The 17,358-nt window shown below is 36.1% G+C and overlaps 1 protein-coding gene and 1 pseudogene across 5 annotated transcripts; one reads left to right on the plus strand and one right to left on the minus strand.

Moving 5' to 3' along the window:
* Positions 1 to 5,768: 5,768 nt before the first annotated feature.
* On the plus strand, positions 5,769 to 10,132 carry LOC111391981. Of its 5 annotated transcripts, none has more exons than XM_023017269.1 (5): positions 5,769 to 5,923; positions 6,975 to 7,404; positions 8,526 to 8,554; positions 8,682 to 9,648; positions 9,726 to 10,132. In XM_023017269.1, the coding sequence occupies exons 2-4, from the start codon at positions 7,077 to 7,079 to the stop codon at positions 9,624 to 9,626; spliced, it is 1,302 nt and encodes a 433-aa protein (XP_022873037.1). In that variant the 5' UTR covers positions 5,769 to 5,923; positions 6,975 to 7,076; the 3' UTR covers positions 9,627 to 9,648; positions 9,726 to 10,132. The 5 variants fall into 5 exon arrangements, with proteins under 5 accessions (XP_022873037.1, XP_022873034.1, XP_022873038.1 ...); XM_023017266.1 differs by having other exon boundaries at positions 9,809 to 10,132; XM_023017270.1 differs by having other exon boundaries at positions 9,853 to 10,132.
* Positions 10,133 to 10,363: 231 nt separating this feature from the next.
* The window catches only part of LOC111391961, a 22,324-nt pseudogene continuing 15,329 nt past the window's right edge, over positions 10,364 to 17,358 (minus strand).

The raw sequence follows: 17,358 nt of genomic DNA on the forward strand, positions 1-17,358 counted from the left end.
AAATACATCTAAATATTTATACTTGAAATATTTTAAGTTAATATTTTTTTACTTATCAGTAGTTTTTACAATTATAAGAAAATGAGAGATTAATATTTTTTTACCTATAAGTAGCTTTTGCAATTATCAGTTTTTTTTATTTTTTTTAAATAAGTTGAAGTGATTTTTTTACTTATAAGTAATTTTTTTCATTTTAGACAGTGTAATTTTTTATTTATATCTAATTTAAAAAATTAAATATTTATACATCAAAAATTTTAAGTTAATATTTTATTGACTTTCATAAAGTGAGGTAATGTGTGAAAATTGAGAAATATTATAGTGGAAGTGACATTGCAGAGAAAATGGTGTGTGAAAAAGTGCTACAGTGTGATTGAATAAAATAATTTATTGTTGCCAAATCAATTTAATGTGAAAATCTATATGACAAAAATGAATAGTAAACCTCATATTCTCTCTTTTAAAATAAGGAGGGAATTACTTTCCTTTTCTTTCTTTTTTCACCAATTTTCCCAGCTATCACTAGTTTAATTTTCACCTATTAATCTCAAATATTAAGAACTTTTACTTGGCCATAATACTTATTATCTGTTATAGACGTGTATTTTGAGCTCCTTGGTCACTATTTTATTTTTGAAAGAAAGTTTGAATATTCTAATTTTTTAATAGCTTCTAAATAACATTTGTACGAGTATTTGTATCAAATTGACCAATCTCGACTGCTAGGTTGGTCTATTGGAAACGACGTCTACAAGTTCATTAAGTAAGGTACGTTACTTAGATTGTGACACTTTCATCTCGACATAGTACCATTTAACATATATGTACTAAATAGTTAATAGACTTCTTTGCATTTTCTCTCGAAAACGTCTTGTCTTACTAGCATTGTTCTAAAAGACGAGGAAAAAGTGGGCCTAGTACTTGAGGTGTGAAGAAGGCATCCTGCACATTTGAGTATTTGGTGGGATGTCCTTGTCATTTTGGTTTTGGATAATTGAAAGCATCACACTTCTGCAAAAACCTATTTTACACGATAACAAATGGGATTCTTATAACAATAGTCGTTGTTAGTAAGTTCCACATGAGGAATAGTTGATTTGATGATCTCTTCAATGTTGGTATGCTTTTACATCTTTAAAGTCGGAATAAGAGGATCATGTTATATCATGGTGTCTCATATGCTCGTGTCGCATTCTATAGAATTCTAGGTCAACTTAATCATACTTGTTTGATCCACTACTAAAAAACATGGTTTCAAGCACGAATTTTTCGTTCCTGAAATTTTGATATCCGTTGCTATTACTCTTTGCCAACGAAATATTTGCAACCGTAAATCCGTTGCTAATATGAGGGTCACTGATAATAACCAACAGATCCTGCCGTAGGTAAAGAGTAAATATTTTACCAACGAATTTTTCGTTAATAAAGAGTGAATCTTTTACCAATGAATTTTTTGTTGGTAAAAATCTTAACCAATATCAAGCGACTTTTTGTTGATAAATGTCTACTATTACAATTAGTAAAGATCAATGTTGTAAATAGCTGCATAGGTGTGAGGCATGGTAAAAAAAAAATTATTTATTTTTTTACTATTGTTATTATTATTTATTTAATAATTCTAATTTTTTTTTTTTAACTTTCAGGCAACCGAATTGAAATGCTAAAATATTGTTTAATCACTTATTGGACCACAAATTAATCTATGGAGGGCAGTTTTGAAGACTTTGTTGTGAACTTTCGATGTGAAATAATTGAATTACTTTTACCAATAGATAATCCGTTTCTAATTACCAACGAAATATTCATAGGTGAAAGGTCCAACTATTAAACGATTACATGAAGCACGAAATATCCATTTGTAAAGAGATATCGTCATTATTAACGAAAAATCTATTGCTGATTATCTTAGTTGAAAATAAATTACTTTTACCAACGAATAATCTGTTTCTAATTACCTATGGATATTTCGTAGGTGAAAGATCCAAATGTTAAACAGTTACATGAGGCACGGAATATCCGTTGGTAAAGAGATATCATCGTTACTAACGAAAAATTCGTTGCTGATTATTGTAGCTGAAAGTGAATAACTTTTATTAATGGATAATTCGTTTCTAAATATCAAAAGATGCAATTCGTTGGAAATTTTTCTAGTGATCCCCATTATTTTCGAACTATTTTATTATTCCTCTTCTTTTTAATCACACATTATTCAATAAAATAATATTATACGTAAATCAAAATTTTTTCCTTATTTTTTAAGCACACATTCTCCATAAATCTACTATTTTAAAATGTATTTTTTATAAAAAAAATAATAAAAATAAAAAATAGAAATCAAACAGGCATGAGTACAATATTACATTCGTGCTAATTTTGGTTGAGCTGGTTGATCTTTTATTGTGATGGCTTAAGCTCAAATGTGTCAAGCTTAGTCCTCTTTGATAGATATTCATTGAAACTTATTTTTTCTCAAAATCATTTTTGATCACATACACTTCCAATAAAAAATAAAATAAAAAATTGCATCTTATCCTATACTTTTTTTTTTTTTTTAACTACAGTTTCTCCAAAAAAATTATTTTCACAAAATCTTCATCAAACATCTTCTAAAAATATTTTGCTTGCTGTTGTTTGAGTAGAATCGAAGTCTTCGACGTAATTCCGAGTGCTAATGAATTAGGACTCTCTTGCTCAACGATGCTTTTTGTATTGATGTCGAGCTCTTATCGGGACGATATAGACCAAGGTGTCATCTAAGACGTAAACCATCGGCAGTAAAACACTATATATAGAATTACAAAAAAAAATAAAAATAATATTATTATTATTTTTAAATACAACTTCGTTGACTAACCCTATATTTTGACACGTCCCCAGCAAATAGAAATCACCTATATTTTTTGATTTGCACTTTTTGTTCGAGTTGCCATAAATGTCCTTGACATTTTCCCTGTTACAATTCTTATGCACGTGCTATGTGCGACAAGTGGAAGGGTAAATCGGGTAGAGTAGTTCATCGGATGACTTCCGACCACAACATGAAACTCCCCCTGTGCTGTAAACTTATAACTCGACCACGTACGTAATCAATATGGTTCAAGAACTTTACACGTGGCAAGCATAGGCGAGCTTACTGTTGCACCATCCAATTTCAAGTTACATACGTCAAGTAATGTTTGTGCCCTTGTGTTTTTTCAAAATACATTTTGAAATAATAATTTGACGAAAGATATGTAATTTAAAAATTAGAAAAAAGTTTAGATTTGAGTATAATATTATTTTATTGAAAAATGTGCGATTGAAAATAAAAGAGAGAAAAATAGATTTGAAAAAAAAAAAAAATGGGACAACCAAAGGCTAAAATATTATTTTGTAAATTAGTTGGTTAAGCTTAACAGTTTTCAAATACACTTTAATGCAATATTTTGTTAATTATTTTCAAATATATTTGACTTTTTATTTAAACAATATACGGATGATGAATCTTGCAAGTCAAATATTGCTTGAACTGTGAAGTTACGTAAATTAGACATTATTAATTTATCTAAGATAGTATAAGTTTTCAAGTGTAATGACGCGAATAACTTTGTGAACCAAAAAAAATTTCTCTACTAGAAGAAGAAATGTGAATTGTCATCTTTCTATATGGAGATTCTAAATTAGTTACACAATCCGTACACTATTTTTCTTTTTTTATATTGACTACTAAAATGAGAATTGTCAAGTAAAGTTTATCCATAAAAAGAAGTGGACGCAACTTCAAAAACATTTCACGAAGTACATGTCAAGACAGTTCAATTTTTTAAGTCTGTTAATTTTATGTCAAAAAAATCACACCGATATCTCTATGCACCAATTTTTTTTCCTACACTAAGGCCATCTTTGACCCACATTCTTTTAAAAAAGTACATTCTTAAATAGTAATTTGACATCATTTCAGCCGCACATTTTTCAATAAAATAATATTACACGCAAATTCAAAACTTTTCTTTATTTGTTAACTATACATTTTTCATCAATGCACTATTCAAAAATACATTCTTATTGAAATAATGTGGTTCAAACAAAGGCTAAAAGTAGAGATGAGTTGTCATCTTGCGATGGAAAGATTCTATATTAGTTTCACAATCCACACACCATTTTCCCTCGTTATAATGAAGGGCGACTACAACAATATTTCACCAAATACATGTCGAGATAGTTCAAATATACAAACGTTAGTTTTTATTTTTTATATTAAAAACGACATCAATATATACATGCATCAAAATTAGGGATGACAACGGTTTGGTTTTGGCCAAAACCATCACCGAACCGTCAAATTTTTTGTTATATCATAACCGCACCATAATCACGTAAATCGGTTCGGCTCGTATATCGATTCGACTCGATTAATAATCACGAAAATAAATTATTTTTTATAGGTCCATCTGTCAAATTAATATAAAACAATTTATGAAAAGAGAGTTAATGAAAATAAAAACACAATATTCCAAACGAAAATGCAAACATTGTTCCAAATTCCAATTGCAAAATACAAATCTAACAAACAATATTATGAATATAACAATACTAAAATTTTCCATCATTCTTGATTCTTGTGCATTGTAGTTACTTGATTTATGCTCAATAATTCAAAAACTTCAACTTTAACTCATATTCAATCTCCATTCTTCCCCCAACTCTTACTAGCATATGTCGACACCAAAATTTGATTTGTATATAGTAAATAAGAAATGTAAGTAGAGAATACAACAATATTATCTAATTCAGAATGGTTTTAACTAAAATTCAAATAAAAAAATGTACCTCTTCATCAACTTCCTTCTCACTAAATATTGTCATCTCTATGATTTTTTTTAAGCAGGTAATCGGTTCGATTTCGGTTCCACGGCATAAATACCATACCCGCACCGTCACGAACCGATTCATTAAAATCAAATATCATATCCATCTCATTGAACCATCGATTCGATTTTTTTCACCTCATTCGGTTTGGTTAATCGAGACTTTCGATTTTAATTGTTCAAATTGTCATTCCTTATCAAAATTTGTGCTTTACTCCCATAAGTAGAAATGTGAGCTGTCTATCGTTTTTTATAGAAATTCCACAATAATTTATAATTCTACGTAGTTTTTTTCTTGTTTACAATAAAGAATCAAAAATTCAATTAATGGAGGCATAGCTACTTCCTCTCTAGTTCTAGCAAAATCCACCTTCAATATTTCTTTCTATGCACCAAAATTTTCTCTGTACTACAAGTAGAGAAATGTGAGTTGTCATCTTTTTGTACATAGATTCCACATTAATTTCATAATCCGCACATAGTTTCCGTCATTACAAATGACCAATCATGAATTAATGGATTTATTTTTTTATTTTTTATTTCTAGTAAATGAAAAAAGCTTCCAATTTTATGATACTTACGTGTGTGAATTGAAAAGCATGGAATGCGTACTACGCACTCCGCGTACCCCATAAGAAACCAGTTAAGGTTCACTTTATCAGTCCTCACGCTGAGTCGCTGACACAATTCTAAACCAAAAAAAAAAAAAAATAAATAAATAAATAAATAAAGAAAGAAAGAACCCGTATTGTACAATCCTTTTCAGCATTAACGTATTGTACCACTCAGCTGCTTGAATATTTTTAATCAAGAAAATAGGCACTAATAAAAGACTTGCTTACGACATATGTCCCTTAACGCCGTTATAACACCGGCTTTTCCCCATTAAAAATTGACGGCGTTAAGAAAACCGTCCAAAACTCCTTCCTGCAAATATACAAGTAGAAGAACAAACGCAGTCTTGCTCTACTTTATACATATCTGTATATTCCACGCTCTCGCGCTCACCTACTTTCGCTCTCTACACTTCTCTCTCTAGGGTTGCAGAGCGGTGGGAAACGTACAGGTTCGATCACGTAAGATTCGCTTGTTTTTATACGGAGGCTAGGAATAAATTTATTATTACTCCAATAGATATGTAATATATATTTGATTGTGTTTATTTATTATCATAGACGTGTGCTAGTGAGAGAGTTAGATGTGTTAATTGGGATATATGAATGGAAATTATGTGGATCAAAAATGATTATTATGAAATGCTAGAGGTATGGTAAATATGTTGACTGTGATTACAGTTATTCGGGCATGAATTTCGGATCTCTCATGACCACTGCAGTATAGAACTCTTCTTATTTTTTTGATGTTTCACTAGAATTCTCTTCGGAAATAGTTTTATGATCCGCTATTATGCATCTGGCTTTTGTACCCGGGATATAAATTTATCGGTTTGATTTTCACTTCATTAACCAAAATTATTTTCCTGTATTATTAGTTTGCTGTGGATTTAGGTATATGCTGTGGAGATGGGGAATTGTTATTTTATCAGAATTGGTTGATTTGACTATCATTAGTGGACTTTATCCTGTTGCTTTAGGTCTTTTTTAAACAGTCAAAATGTTACTGTAATTCTAATTTATTTTATGATTGAGTGCAGCTTTTAGTTTTTAATTTGTTCGGATTTTGATTAAGGGAATGATTGTATTTAAGTACTGTAAACCACTCCAAAAATATGCGTACAGTAGTTTGTGTAAAGACTAGTTGGGAAATTATACCTCACAGTTCTTCAGTTTCCATTTCCCTTTTTTTTGTGATTATTGTGGTGTCAATCATGATATTCAGTTTTTCAAATCCTCTCATGTTTGATAACTGATTGTTGTCGATATCTTTATATTATACTTTATTTTTCTCTAAACAGTCTTGAATGATATATTACTATAATAATTTCCTAATTCTTGGTATATAAGTTTTGTACTGTAAGTCAGCTAAGTTATCAGAGATTTGGGTTATCTAGTAAGGTCAAGGTAAAACTTAGAAGGTTTTTCACTGTTGGCTCAGTAAAGTTTATTAGTTATTATGAGATCGCAATTAATTGATGTCTGATTGTTGGCATTCGATTTTTAATTGCAGATTCCTCATGTTTGTATGAGTTCGTGTCCCTTGTGCTGAGATCGTTCATGTGAAAGACAGTTACCCATAAGTTAATAATTTGTACTGGGTGTGTGAGAAAGAATGGGGTCTGCATGTTGTGTTGCTGCAAGAGATGGAACTATAACAAGTCAAACACCCAGTGAAGCTCTGCAGTGGCGCGTTCGACATTCTCCATCATGGAGCTTTCTATTGGATAACCGTGGACGGGTAGCAGGTGAAGAGATGTCAACTAATATTCTACTTAATGAAGGTGGAGGCAATGATCGTTTGGATGTTAAATCTGCTACCACTGCAGAAACTGCATTTGCTTCTGAGGAGGGAAGTTCATTAGATAGTTTCCAGTCACTTGCATGTCGAAAGTCCCCAGTTTCTGATGGAAATGGTGGAAATTTAAGGTTTCCATCTTCTGGTAAATCTCTAAATAGTATTTCAAATCTTTAAAATTTGAGATTTATTGTAAATATGAAGTATAACCCCTGAATGAAACATTATTAAAATGGAAAGTTCCAATTGCTCATGTAAATGCGAACAGAATAATCTTCCTTACTAGTTATACTGTGATTTAGGATGTAATTCTAGTTGTTTGGTAGCATAAGATTAGACCTTGTAAAGGGAATTGTAAGCGATCTTCTTTAAATTTGATCTGCTTCCATTTTCGTAGCCCTATTAAATGCTGGCAAACATAGTGTCGCCTGCATTTTAATTTTTCACTTGACTACTAAATAAGTGTTGTTTTAACTGTTTCCTACCATCTGAAAATCAGCACAATTTGTTTCTAGACCAAAAAGAATTCCCAAGAAAGAAAAAATTGATTGGAGGATGGGAAAGTCAATGGATTCTTCACTTATACAGTTACACTGCTGGTGGGATGAGATTGGACAGAAGCCCATGAGCAGATAAAAGAAATTTAGCCCCAGTTTGGTACAAATTAAAATCCAGATTTTAATCTAAATCAAAGTCAACAACTAATTTTAACCACACATTTTATGGGACCTACAACTTTTCAATTACTTTCATCAAAATCTACTAAAAATTTGATTTCAATCCCCATCAAATAGGGGCTTATTTACACTTCTGATGTGTTGGGGGCTGGGGGGGGGGGGCGGAGAGGAGGGAGGAGGGCAGACAAGGATAAAGGCACTTTTATGGTCTTTGTAGTTAAAATATATTTTATAGGATGATGAGATGGTAAGAAACATAGAAATTACCTAGAAATAAATGTCATTTGTTGGCAATGGTGTATAAATCATTTAGACTCATTTTTTGTAATTTTAGTGAAGTTGGAGGTTTCCTGATTTTGTATTTGGTCTTTCGTATTATGTCTTCTTTACTTACTGGGTGTTCATGTATATTTCGTCTGCAGATGCTTATATACTGTAATGTACATACATATAGATATAGACTCATTTCAAATGCGGATCAATTTGATGTATGTGGATTTTGTTGGATTCCAACAAGTTTCTTTCAAATGCCTCAGTGCTTATTGTCTGGTACTTGCACATTTACTGAGCTTCTGTAATTGTTTTGCAGATCCACCTGTTTCACGGAAAACTATTGAGGTATGTGGATAATTTCTGTTATTGATCAAATTATCTATTACAGTAATATACATGCTATGTATGTTGCACTGATTTTGTCTTCTGAAGTTTTGAATCTTTTTCCTTTTTTTCCGCCACCACTTTTCAGTTGAATGAACCCGCTGAATCTGCAGCAGTATCGTCCCCATCTCCTGTTAAGCTATCTCCTTCAGCCCCTTCAGTTTCGCCTGTGTTAACATCTCCTTTGTCATCCCACAGTCACATGCTTCCTCCAAAGTTGACCCCTTCCAGGTGGAGTCCCCGTTCTCCTGGACAGCAGCTGTTACGACAAGTATCTGACAGCCCAATTACAGAATACAAGTCGCGTACATTCTCAAGTTCTGAAGAAGCATCTTCTTTTGTTCTCCCTACTTGGGGCTATGAATCAACAAAAGGATCGAATGGTGGGTCATATGATGGTTGGTCAATTCCTCCATTCTCTGAGCTCATGATGAATCGGAAAGAGAGATGGTCTTTTGATAGTGAAAACTCTGGCTTCAGTCGGGACAAAATAACCAGATCTGCTGGACGAAATTCAGGATCTCCTTCTTTTGATCTCCAAAGTTGTGGTGTTTGTGCAAAGCTTTTAACCGAGAGATCCATGTTGGGCAGCCAAAAAATAATAGCTACCAATGAACTTGGTGTGGTTGCTGTTTTGACTTGTGGACATGCTTACCATGCTGAATGCTTGGAGTATATGACACCTGAGATCAACAAATACGACCCGGCTTGCCCTGTCTGTACTTTTGGGGAGAAGCAGACCATGAAGATGTCTGAAAAGGCAATCAAAGCTGAATTGGATTCGAAGGCTAGAAAGCGATCTAGGAACCGTGTTGTTGATAGTGATAATCTCATTTTGTTTGATCATCATAAATGCCATGAGATTCAAGGAAGCGGTCCCAAAATGAGTTCAAGTTCCAGCATGAAAAGCTCATCAGGAATGCCTTTCTTGAGACGTCACTTCTCATTTGGGACGAAGGGACATAAATCCTTGTCCGATAATTATTCTACTCGAAGAAAGGGATTTTTCTGGTCAAAATCTAGCAAGGAATGAACTTCTCGATGAATTTAAAGAAGTAAGTGCCGTTCTTTCTATTGCTTAGAAAACTTGGCAAACTGTTATTTCTTAATCTTTGTTGTGCTTTCAAATCAGTTCTTGGGTGCATATGAGAAGATCAGTCTCCATGCTGAAGTTCTGGCTGGATGTCTAAAACTTTCCTATCCTTTTCTCTACAGATTCTTCCACAGTTTCATCTTTCTCTGTTGCCATGTTTTGACAGTTAACACGAATGAAGATATAGGAGATGGTCATCTTCGTAGATGATGGATATGGTAGTTGCTGGAGACATTGTAAAGAATTGGGGATTATAAAAAGTTGAAAGTTAAGTTCACTGTATAGGAAAAGGAAAATGATAAGGTTGTCAATTATGAAATTGGTTACATATTGTCATGTAGAATTGAAGCTTGATTGTTTCACGTTCAAGTGCATGAAATTGGTCTTGGTGACCTCATGTATGGTGGTGAAAGCATTAATTCTCCCTTTGATGGTTTGTTTCACTATTTCTAAGACATCACAAGATGAAGTTCCTCAACAATCATATTCAGGCGCATGTAATTAAGTTTTTCATGCTATGAAGAATGTCTTCAAAGAATTAGACTAGGTTTTGTAATCAAACAGAAATGAAATCCACCTCGATTGATTTGGTGAGATCATACATATAGAAAATGATTGGCATCATCGGGGACATATTTGGATGATTAATGAACGTGAAAAGAAATAAGGAATAATTCAATTCAATTCAATTCATAATAGATGCATAATACAAAGGGGCATATGGCAAGGCATCTAAAATGGAGGAGATAAACCACTCTCCGACAGCTATCCATCTCCACCCCATATGTAAACTGGTTCCTATTTCTTCCCAAAATCAGCACTATAACGTGCACTTGATTCGAGCTTCTTTGTTTCATTCAGTTTTCTTACGGCCTGAAACATTTTCAAGCACAAGAAAAATTAGATCCCGTCTCAAACAAACCTGGAGTGACATAACAATCGTGCAGAAAAACAGAGCTCCTTTGTCTTGAAGTGGGAAAACATAGATCGTACAACAGACAGAACAGGTGCAAGAACGGAATGCGCGTATTCAAAATTTTCTGAGTAGATTATCAATGAATCGCAACTATGTCCAAAGAACACTATACACAAATTAACACGGTGGTGTGGCAAACAAATACCATTCACACGAGATGCTACCCCAGCCCATTATGTAATATTTTTTGCGACTTAACTCATTTTCTGAGTTAAAAATTTCAATATGCATGAAATTTTTCACCTTCGTGAAATCTTCATGTTGCTGACATACCACCTTCAGTGCAACTATTACGCAAGTCAGCCCGTTAAAACCATGGAGAACGCAACATGTCAATAACACTAATTAGGACAATTTTCAGGAAATAACAGGTCAAATAACAAAACTAGTTTTGTTAAGCTCACCTCAGCAAGTTTAACAACAGCCTCGTAATAAATTTCACCATGCTTGGCGGTTCCTGCAGCGTGGATCTTGAGAATGTCCAAACTCGACTGTCCATTGGAAAGTGCTATTTCAATTTTCCGGTGTAAGCGACCAAGACGAAGAAGAGCAGGGTCTAGAACATCAGGTCTGTTTGTCGCCATAATCATTTTAACCTGCAAAAACATTTCAAAATGTATCATAATCTAGTCAAACTAGCATGTGCACATTGCACACAAAACACATTGTGCAGGGTCATGATTATCTTAATCTGATTAAAAGCACTATAAGTGTTGACACATAAAAATTCAGCCCAAATCGAACAGCCCAAGGAGTAAAGCCCAATTGGAGGATCTCCAAATCAGATAGCCCAAAGAACGAAGTCCAATCGAATGAATCAAGGTGAAGGCCCAAATAAGGGAGCCCAAGAATGCGGTAACGCCATCGCCCAAGTTTGCAAGTCGCCCAGAATCTGAACGAATAGAGTGTTATATGGTCGCCCGGCCCAAACTTTCAAGTCGCCCAAGGTATCAACAGACATAACGCATCGTGGTTATCAAGAAATGCATTTATCAAGGCAGTTGTTAAAGTAGCCCTATCACGTCCCACGACTCAAGGAATTCAATCGAAAACGGTTGAACGATGAAAGGTAATGGCAGCAGTTAAAAGGCAGTTTCATGACAAAATGGCCACTACGGAGAAAGTGGGTAGTTATAAGACGATCAAGCAGTTTTAGAGTAGTTAATCACAAAGAGATCGTCTATGAGGTATAAAAGGGAGAAAGAACATAGAAGCAAAGGACCGAATCCAAAACTCTCGAACAGAGAATATGTAATTTTCATTTCCTTAGCTTTTAAATTTAAATATTTTTCTTTTTGTAACTCTTGTGCTTGCGCCCCTTGTAGGCACGCTGTTTTTCATTTCCAATTGTAAAGTTCATCGCCAATAAAAGAACATCCCTTTTTGGGACTTTGTCTTAAGAGGTTTCGTCTCTTACACAATCGTCTGATCCTTTTTAATTGTTAGCGACTTAACCCGCGCGAAACAATTTGGCACGCCCAGTGGGACAGTGGTGTTAGGTGTTGAAAATACAAAAGGTGAAACAATATGCCTCAGAGATCCGATAAGGAAGGAGCAAGTCAGGGAGGAATCCAGTCTGTAATCGAGCGATATGAGGAGTAGCATGCCTCTCCACGAACAGATGGACAAAATCAGAGCAGTAACAGTCGTTACGAACCAATGACGGAGTTGAGTCCTCGAACCATGCGTGCATTGCTTGGAGAACTCACGCAAGACGTCGTTGAACAGGTAAATCTTCGAAGTATTCATAATATGGAAAGATTTACACAAAATGGAAATGCACACTATGACAATATGGCCAAACAGCTAAAGACGTTAAACGAAACAATGAATAAGTTAGTAGGCCAAATATATCAACCGGCTATACCTCTTACAAACCACTTTCAAACCAGGACAATTGTGGGACATAACCCCTCTGTCCTAAATCCGAATCAAGGGATAGAATCGCTTTCTGGTCCCTCTACTTCAAACCAAAGGGGTACTACAGTGCCAAATCAAAACAATGGTAGTGGCATGCCTAACTTGGGGGGTAATTCAAACGTGAGAGATAATGTCCTAAACAATAGACAGAATATTCCACGTGGTAATGAGGGAACAGATGTCCAGGCTAACGGTAATGGCCCTAATTATAGTAATTTTGTTGCCAATCAAGGACCAAACATCAGACCTCATGCAAATCAACCGGTTAATCAACCTGTAGGAATTCCATATGATCCCAATGTCATGCTGAGGAACCAGATTATGGAAATCGTGCAGGATCAGATGGCTTTTGGGGTGCGTCCTGTCATTAGGCCGACGTACACAAAACCATATCCTGATTGGGTAGACCAAGCATATCCATGGCCTAGAGGGTACAAAGTGCCAGAATTCTTACTGTTTACCGGTTTAGGAGAGGTGTCTACTCTAGAACACATAGGGCGATTCACGTTGCAAAGTGGTGATGTAACCGATTACCATAAAATGAGACTTTTCCCTAGTTTGTTAACAGGAGTAGCTTTCTCATGGTTCATCAACTTTCCAGCGAACTCTGTTCAAACATGGCAACAACTGGAACAGTTGTTTCACACTCAGTTTTATAAAATTGAGTCTGAAGTCACTTTAGCTGATTTGGCAAATCGACGTCAAATGTCAAATGAATGGGCAGAAAGTTTTCTCCAAAGGTTCAAAACAGCAAGAAGCAAGTGTTTTGTACCTCTGCCCGAAAAAGAATTTGTCAAGATCGCACAAGGCTGTTTGAGTTTTGATTTAAAAAAGAAGTTCCAGGACAAGAAATTTCCTGACCTTTTCCAGTTGAGTGTGAATGTGATTAGGTATGAACGACTGATAAGAGAAGAAGAACAAATGAAAAATTCTAGTAAAGGGACTTATTACAGAAACCCAAATTTTGACGTTCATACCATCGACGACGAATCATACGATCAGGCCGAAATGTGTTTGGCCGAATTGGTAAAAGGGGATACATATACTTGTCCCATAATGGCCAAGCCTAGACCATCGGGCAAAGATGAGCCCATAAAGGATGGAAACATAAAGGCTAGAACGTTCTCGTTCGATGTGATCAAAGCTGATCTTATATTCGATAAATTATATAGGGATAAGCAAATAAAGTTGAGCGATAAACACAAATTACCAAACCCTGAACAAATAAAGGGTAAAAAATATTGTAAGTGGCATAATGTATGGTCACATTTGACTAACAATTGCTTGGTTTTCCGTCACGTATTGCAGGATGCTATTGAATCAGGACGAATTACGTTCGATGATAAGAAAAAGATGGAAGTGGACGAGAATCCTTTCCCACAGCCACTTGGGGTAAACATGGTAACGTCTGGATTCAAGAACAAGTTGCCAAAATTCAAGTTGGTCATAGATAATGGAGAAGAGGATACTAAAACACATCCCAGTGTCTTCGAACGAATCAAAGGGAAAGAACAAAAAAAGGACGAAAACGTCCTGTGTGCAAGGTGTAAAAGGGAAGTAAATGGAGACACGGAGAAACTAGGGACATGGCAGCATCCTCATCGCACTGCCTTCTTCCCAAACATTCAGCCTGGTAGAGGGCGAGGTACATCATTCTATAGAGGACCGCCTTTTGAAAGGCAGTTCAGACCAGCAGATACTGGAAGAACATTTAGGCCGCAACCTCGCCGGCCAAATGTGTGGCATTCATTCCAGTACAGCGCAGGAAGGGCAATACCCTTCGATGAGATGACTAGGACCCAACAAAGGCATTTCCAGCGAAACTACGGACGGATGATGAGGCAGCAACAAGGAATGCCACATCCTAAAGCGCCTCTACTACTCAAGGTAGCCAATCAAAACGTCCTCAAAGGTAGTAAAGAGACTGGTACAGATGAATCAATGAAGGAACTGCCAGAAACCTCTTCTGGGAGATCAAGGTTTGAGAGGGACAAAAAGGATGAAGAAGATCCAGATCAACCCTTTGCTATCCAATTCGGTACGTTACCTCCTGTCGTGGCCAATAATTACCTACTGGCCAATGAATTCAAGAATAAAGAAAAGGAAGAAGAGAGGGAGGACAACGAAGGAGAAGCCTGCATGCTGGTATGTGAAGAAGGCCAGACTTCTGGAGAGGCCTACAACAATGAAGAGGACGATGGGATGATAGACATTGAAGAAGAAATCGACCTAGAAGCAGAAAGGAAAAAGAGGGGAGTATCGCGCAATACTCTGTTTAAGCAACTACACCAAGAGGAAGTTCACGAAGTAGACTTGTTGGGGGAGCCATCTGGGCGTCCTTTCGACTTCTACGTACTATACGGGACACCCAAAAGGAAGAAGAGAGTACCTCGCTCTGAAAAGTATGGGTCACCTCCAAGAATAATGCCCCCTCCCACAGGTTGGATAACTGATGAGGAAGCATTAGAAAAAAGTAAGAAGGAAATTCAGGAGACAGAGGATCAGCGTGACATACTACACGTCGACCTATCACAAGGGGATAATTCGACAGAAAACAAGCAAGAGGTAGAAATAGAGGCTGCCGAAAAGGTTGTTTTTAAACGGCCAGCCATGAAATTGACAAAACACCTGAGGCCATTATACGTTAAAGCTCTAGTTAACGGCGTCCCAGTGGCAAAGGTGCTTGTCGATAATGGAGCGGCTATAAACACCATTCCATCCAGGATGATGAGAAAGTTCGCAAAGACAGAGGGTGATATGATTCCTACAGAAGTCATCCTCACTAGCTTCAATGGAGAAGCAACTTCAGTTAAGGGAGTTATGCCTTTAGACATAACTATAGGTACGACTACTAGGACCACTGTCTTCTTTGTAATAGATGGTCCTACTAGTTACAATGTGCTCCTAGGAAGAGATTGGATACACGGAAGTAACTGTATACCCTCGTCGCTCCATCAATGCCTGATTTTTTGGAATGACAAAGGCGAAGCAGAGGTGGTACAGGCCGATCATAGGCCTTTTGTCTCGGAAGCGAACTCGGTGGAAAAACTCATGTACGAAGAAAACTATGGACCTGTCAGAGTAGTACAAGACGGGGAAGAAACTCAGGTTGTCGCGCAAAGCGAAAAACCATTCTCAGTAGACGCACTCACTGAGATGTTCAAACAGATGAGGCCAAATATAGTGGCCCTAGAAGAGCCAGTGATTGGCAAAAGAATAATCAAGGAATCTTGAATGGATTCTGAGTTACAAAAGCAAATGGCCGATATTCAGGCCTTCAAAGCCAGACTGATGGCTTTCAATAAGGAATGCAATGACAAAGCGAAGGAAGAGACTGCCCTAAACGCGCTGAAGGACAAGTTGGCAGTATTCGAGTTAGAGCAAAGCCTTAGCCGAGAAGTCAACAAGGTGGACTGTTTGGAAGAGGAAGTACTTACAAAAGAACCGGACGACGAAGTGATACGGATTGCCAAACCTGGATACGCTCAAGCGTAAGACCCTCTGATCAAAGTAAATATTGGCGATGAAGGAGAAGATCACCCAACGTTCATCAGCCAGATGCTCGACCAAGAGGTTAGTAACAAATTAATCGCTTTGTTAAAAGAGTACAAAGATTGTTTTGCTTGGGAATATGAACAAATGCCTGGTTTAGATAGAGACTTAGTGGAACATAGATTACCAACTAAGCCTAATTTTAAACCTCATAGGCAACCTCCTAGGCGTTTTGCTCCTAATGTACTCCCTGAAATTAAGAAAGAGATAGAGCGATTATTGAAAGCAGGTTTTATAAGAACAGCCAGATATGTTGAATGGTTGTCGAATATTATGCTAGTACTAAAAAAGAATGGCAAACTAAGGGTGTGTATAGACTTTAGAAATTTAGACATAGCTACACCCAAAGATGAGTATCCAATGCCTACGGTGGATTCCTTAGTAGATTTAACTGCTGGACATATCATGTATTCTTTCATGGATGGGTATTCAGGATACAATCAAATCTATATAGTTGAAGAAGACATACACAAAACTGCCTTTAGATGCCCTGGGTCTCTAGGATGTTTTGAATGGGTGGTTATGCCTTTCGGCCTAAAAAATACAGGGGCAACTTATCAAAGGACTATGAATTTAATCTTTCATGACATGATAGGCAAGTTTGTTGAGGTGTATGTGGATGATATAGTGGTCAAGTCCATTAAAGAAGGTGACCATTTCGAACAGTTAAGATGTTCGTTTGAACGAATGAGGCAATATAAGCTAAAGTTGAATCCCTTGAAGTGTGCATTTGGTGTTAATGCAGGGAACTTTCTTGGTTTCTTAGTACACAAGAGAGGGATTGAACTTGACAAAAATAAAGTGAAGGCCATCTTAGAAGCCAAACTACCTAGCAATAAAAAGGAGTTGCAAAGGTTTCTAGGCCAAATAAATTTTTTAAGACGCTTTATTTCTAACTGTACAGGGCGAACTAAAGTCTTTTCGCCGCTATTAAAGCTGAAAAATCAGGACAAATTCGTCTGGAAAGAAGAACATCAAAGGGCTTTTGAAAGCCTGAAGACATATCTATCAAGTCCACCAGTGTTGGTGTCACCAATCCAGGGACGGCCAATGAAAATGTATGTATCGGCTGAAAAAGAATCAATAGCTGGAATGGTCGCACAGGAAGACCAATTTGGTGAAGAAAGGGCAATTTACTACTTAAGTAGACGGTTAACGAAATGTGAATGTAATTACTCTGCTGTTGAAAAATTGTGTCTAGCACTGTATTTCACATGTACAAAA

The sequence above is a fragment of the Olea europaea genome, unplaced genomic scaffold (genome assembly GCF_002742605.1).
Source record: "Olea europaea var. sylvestris unplaced genomic scaffold, O_europaea_v1 scaffold864, whole genome shotgun sequence".
Classification (NCBI taxonomy): domain Eukaryota; kingdom Viridiplantae; phylum Streptophyta; class Magnoliopsida; order Lamiales; family Oleaceae; genus Olea; species Olea europaea.

What these genes read in the sequence shown, in the direction of transcription:
- LOC111391981 (XM_023017269.1), top strand. Translation starts at nt 7,077, where the DNA reads ATGGGGTCTGCATGTTGTGTTGCTGCAAGAGATGGAACTATAACAAGT. An exon ending in TTTAAGGTTTCCATCTTCTG is followed by an intron (nt 7,405 to 8,525) that starts GTAAATCTCTAA and finishes ATTGTTTTGCAG; the next exon opens with ATCCACCTGTTTCACGGAAA. An exon ending in TTTCACGGAAAACTATTGAG is followed by an intron (nt 8,555 to 8,681) that starts GTATGTGGATAA and finishes ACCACTTTTCAG; the next exon opens with TTGAATGAACCCGCTGAATC.